At 45.1% G+C, this 5021-nt stretch overlaps 1 protein-coding gene across 1 annotated transcript in view; it reads right to left on the reverse strand.

Annotated features, from left to right (window-relative positions):
- T265_09078 (hypothetical protein) overlaps positions 1-5021 on the reverse strand; it is a gene marked incomplete at both ends in the record, with an annotated part of 24001 nt that overhangs the window by 15092 nt on the left and 3888 nt on the right. The window contains 3 exons of the mRNA XM_009175057.1: positions 587-831; positions 874-1042; positions 1229-1356. Coding sequence (XP_009173321.1) covers positions 587-831; positions 874-1042; positions 1229-1356 — 542 coding nt within the window. The remainder of the gene's footprint in view (positions 1-586; positions 832-873; positions 1043-1228; positions 1357-5021) is intronic.

Raw genomic sequence — 5021 nt, forward strand, 5'->3', positions numbered from 1 at the left:
ATACATATATATATATATATATATATATTTGCGTGGTCTTGGAAATCCTTCCCATAACTCTACTTTGACTCTAGATGCAAGAGGAGCCATAAAATAGAGGGTTGACATAAACCTTTAGCTGTCACCCCCTTTCGGTGTAAGGCTGTCAAGAAACCAGAAAGGGGCGTGGGGTACAAGACAATTCTCTTGTTAAATGAGGGGGGGGGGGAATCCGCAGAACAACCCCTCTAAAACTTTCTGAAATCATCAGTTTCTTTAATGAAAGACAGCGATGTAACAGACTTTGACTTTAGCATATTACAAATGTGGCATAGTCCGGAAACCAGCCACTAGAATCTCTAAAAATCAAGTGTCTTCATGCGGTTGTTTGCTAAATAAGTAATTTGCACTTTATCAGGTCAAGTAGGCCTAGGGTAATCATGCTGACTGATGATGGGCATTTGGACGTATTTCCACAGAACCTCTTAAGGGACAACTGCGTCTAGTAACATTTGGGTTCTTCCGATGGATGTCCCTTATTGAGGGGGTCTACCGTAGACCAATGCAATAATCTGTTTTACTGCCCAGATGCACACTCACGACTTACATTAGCCACTTGGGATGGTCCGGTCGTTCGACACACAGTACGTCTTCAGACTGATCTGTCCCGAGTAAATGGTACATCAACTTTTGGTCTTGGTTGGAAGTTGTCTCAGTCCCGTCCGCTTTGCCCAAGTGTTCACGGTACATGCAATAAAATACACCTTTTTCATCATGCGTCCATTCAATACCACTAAATTTGACGTGTTTTAGTACGTCTGGTAGTTCTTCGCCTGAATCGGTTCTCTTGAACTATGTTCAGTGGAACTTAATGAATGGCACAAAAGGACTTACCTTCAGTTCGGCCCAGTCGGAGCCACCATGACTAAGACCGTAGCACAAATAACTTCCTTCCTCTGAGAAGCTGTAACCCCTTATGGCGGCCAACCCATCGACATCAATTTCATTGGGATCGAGAAATACGGAAGCGGTCCCATCTAAGGATTCCAACTGGAACAAAACACTGAAAAAGAGCGTTGCACATTTAAAATGCATAGGAAAACCTCTGGTTTTGCAGTCCGCTGTTTCGCCAGTAGTAATAATATCGGCCGGATTTAAACGGGCAGGAGAAGCGTTCATAATCCCAAATTTCTTTCAACCTGTAACAACGAAACAGTGATGTCCCCTCCCATGCGGGCTTCACGAGTACCTATGTTTGAGCTTATCCGTGTATGGACATCTGTCGAAGTACTTCTGAGTAATCTCGTTCTGACTTTTTACAAAAGCAACCGTCTCTGCTGAATCAGGATCTTCTAACCATCTGTAAGGGTCTGAAATCTGTGAAAAGATGGTGAAGGGAAAGTCAGTAGATGGCAACCAGGAATAGTGTTAATGAAGTCGATGAAATGTTAAATATAAAGGCACTTTTAACACACATGCGCTTGATAGGGTAAATAAGAAAAAAAACAATCGTTCAGCTCTAACAAACTTTTGGTGTCAAGCTACCTGCCACCTGAAGGGAGTAGTAGGGCTGGGCTACTGTCAGGTTGCCTAACCCAGACGGGAGCAGCTGAGATGCCGCATTTGGGTTCCGGTTAGTAAGTTCGCGTCTTAAACGCTGAACCATTGCAAGCTCTGCTACAATAAGTTGCTGAAAAGCCCACCGAACTCATCCAGATAAGTTTGAATAATGTGGTTTCTTCCAGAACAGCTCAGGAATACAATATAATTTATACTTATTGGCCTCCCTGTACAAGCGTCGGGAGATCAATCAAGTGACTTTGTGGAAACAGGCTGCACTCTGTTGATTTTAAAAGCCTATGACCGTCGAATACATGTGTGGAGCTAATGGATTCGACACCCAATCGCTACTTAGAAAACAGAAGCTATACCATAGTTGGCGAGACAATATACAGTCCGAAGACGTTACCGACAAATCAGTCGAATAGGAAATAGATAATTTCACACAGATTCACAAAAATGTAGACCATCATCCATTACAATAATCGTCACTCAAAGATTTTTGTATCGAAAGTAGACGAGTTACCTAGTGTGGAGAGCAATCACATTTAAGTGTTTGGAAACACATGGTATCGACTGAGTGGTTGATGCTCAGATTTCAACTAGTAGATTGAAAAACTAAACTGTTATCCCCCCGTGATACTAACTACACCACCGTTCCTAAGGTTCATTAGTAAAGCTTGAAATCGTATCGACAGTGGAAGCCATTTTTAATAGTGCACGTAAATGAACTACAAAACGAGGAACTCATACTCAGGTGCTCAGTGTTTTTTTAAACTAATTGGCTAACTGACGGCTGAGATGCCGTCAACAGAGAAAAACTGTCTCATGATCTTACTGTTATATTCACAAAACAGTTGCTACGTGAATCGCCTAAGCTGAACGACACAATTGAAAAAGAGCACGCTCAGCTGTGCCACAGGAATTTCGACCGATAAATGCATCCAGCACCAAAGGTGGTGGTGGTCTGGCCATGTTGCCAATGCCGGATCATCGCTCATCAAAAAATGGTAGTTTCTGGGCCGAATTCAGGGTATGAGAGCAGGTACGGAAAGTCTGGATAGTCGGTGCGACTCCCCTTCTGAGACTGAGTCTACGTGATTTCTGGCTGTGCATGGTGGAGACACTATAGGACACGGCTACTAATAGACTTCGATATCGTCCTTGCTGTTGGTTTCTATTCACATTGTCTGAATGTGCCTGGAAGTGTAAGCACCTCGGGATGATCGTGGTAAGCAAGCAATAGGTCCTCTTCCCGTCCTTTTGTGTTTTCTTCACAGTAAGGAATTCAGGTAAATTATAGCTGTGCTTCAGCAAAGCATCTATTTTGAACACTGATTTTGTGCTACCGATGACGATGAGGTCTATTAGTATAATTTTGCATATGTGAAAAGGCAGCGTGTGGGGATACATTTTAATGCACTTTGTGCTCGCTATGCTCATTTCTGGGGTTAGCCTTTTCAGATCCATAGACTCAAACACTCCAACCTGTTGCATCGCTAATCTAAATAGAATACGCTCAACCGAGCCATAATTTAGCCGCTCTATGCGCTATATGATGAACCTATTACACATGGCCGCTGGTTTGTCCGATCAGCTGAGCTCAGCGAAGAAACCAACGGCCACCATTACGACCCCAGCTATCAATATTCTCCTCAACTACAAGTCCATCACACATGTTATTGAGGCCGTTCCCGTTCAGTGTTAACCCCATTTTGTCTGTTTTGTCCGCGGTTTACTCTAAATAGCCGTCAAGAACATGAACAGACAATCGGGGTTTCTTTAATCACGCACACAATGCAAGACAAAGCACAAGATGAAAACAAGATGACCATTCAGTCGTAATAACCTTTTGGTGCATAGCTGCCATGCGATACGAAGGAATTACGAGGGCTGAGGTACTGTTAGGTTGTCTAGAAAGGAGTAGTCGAGATACAGGGGTTGGGTTCGAACCACGGACCTTCCGGACAATAAATTCGCGCTATAACCACTGAGCCATCCCAAGCTCACACAATGTAACAGATACAACAACCACAATATACATCCCCGTCGGGGAGGCATTTTGGTGGCCCTCGGTTTGCTTCCATTTGGTTAGCGATTCCCGTGCTAGCACAAAACTTCCTAGGGAATTTGCTTAGGCCTTTTAGGAGCCACAGGAAAATTAAGATGCTGTGAGCGGGAGATTCAACTGAGTCCACAGTTTGCGGTATTCTTCTTACAAGTGGTGTCATATCAAGTCGAATAAACGCTGACCATATTGTGCCAACCTGGAACCTGGTGCTAACCGCCTCATCGAAAATAACAGCGCCATTCTGAGGTGCTACATCTCTAACACTCAGTGAGACAATCTAAACAGAAACTGACAGCATGGACGCCACTGAGAGGGTTAGCCGTCATAAAGTTCGGTGTCTCCAGCCAAGCATAAGGAGGGTCAAATGAACCCCATTTTGGAAGGCAAACAGTACCAAAGCATTCAAACTTTTCGCAAAACCTTCAATCCATTTTCCCATGTCTAATTCCGTTTATCTCTAGGGTTCCGCCACTCCGAACTAGATAGAAATACAGCGTTCGAGTCGGCAGGCGGTAACTCGCCATGCGTAATACATGACCCAGCCACCTTAATTCGCAGTAATGGATGGAGTCTTTTAGTGAATTACCGTTTGCTTCACCCAAAACCCGTTTACTCATCACCTCATTTAGAATTCTTTGGTTCGATCCCACTCTAGCTACGGTTGAGACGTCGGTACTGAAAATCTCAAGATTCCTCAGATCCTCTGCCAGAATCGGCGAAGTCTCGCAGTCGTACAACAATTCAGTCCGCATTGTAGTGTGATAGGTGCGTCCTCTGAGACCCAGTACTCATCATCATTGTCAGCTGTAATAACCGCATACTCGTCGTACTGTGGTTGTAGCTGCCGCAGTTTCGTTTAGCGATGGTTTGGGGGGGGGGGTAGGTAGCTGCACGTTGCAGGCGGGACCTGATAAATTGGGGCAAAGATCCAGCACTGTCAGTGGGCTGTCAAGTGGTGAGGGGGTTGGAAAAGGAGCTATGCATTGAAGGCAATAGCTTGGATGCACGAGTGCCATTATCTGGCAATTAGCCATTGATGTGGCCCGTCTCGAGGTCCCCATCCAGGAAGACGGCAATGACCAGCGCAGCTAAGTTTGCTGGTAATGGAATGGCTACCTCGCTGCCAAGTCATTGTTTGACCGCCTCTGACACACTTCCACCCTTCACGTGGTTGTCCGAAAAGAGCCCTTCGAGGAAGTCGGTCGACTGGCATACGCAACACGTGGCCAAGCCAGCGCAACCTATGAAGAGTGATCAGTTCATCTATCGAGGGTGAGTTATTTCTCCCGAATACCATTCGACGTACTTCAGAATTGCTGATCCGGTGTTCCCACCAGATTCGGGCAATGCTCCGAAGACATCGATGGTCAAACACTGAAAGTCTTTTGACGTCCTCGGCGCGCAGCGGCCA

The sequence above is a fragment of the Opisthorchis viverrini genome (genome assembly GCF_000715545.1).
Source record: "Opisthorchis viverrini unplaced genomic scaffold opera_v5_252, whole genome shotgun sequence".
Taxonomy (NCBI): domain Eukaryota; kingdom Metazoa; phylum Platyhelminthes; class Trematoda; order Opisthorchiida; family Opisthorchiidae; genus Opisthorchis; species Opisthorchis viverrini.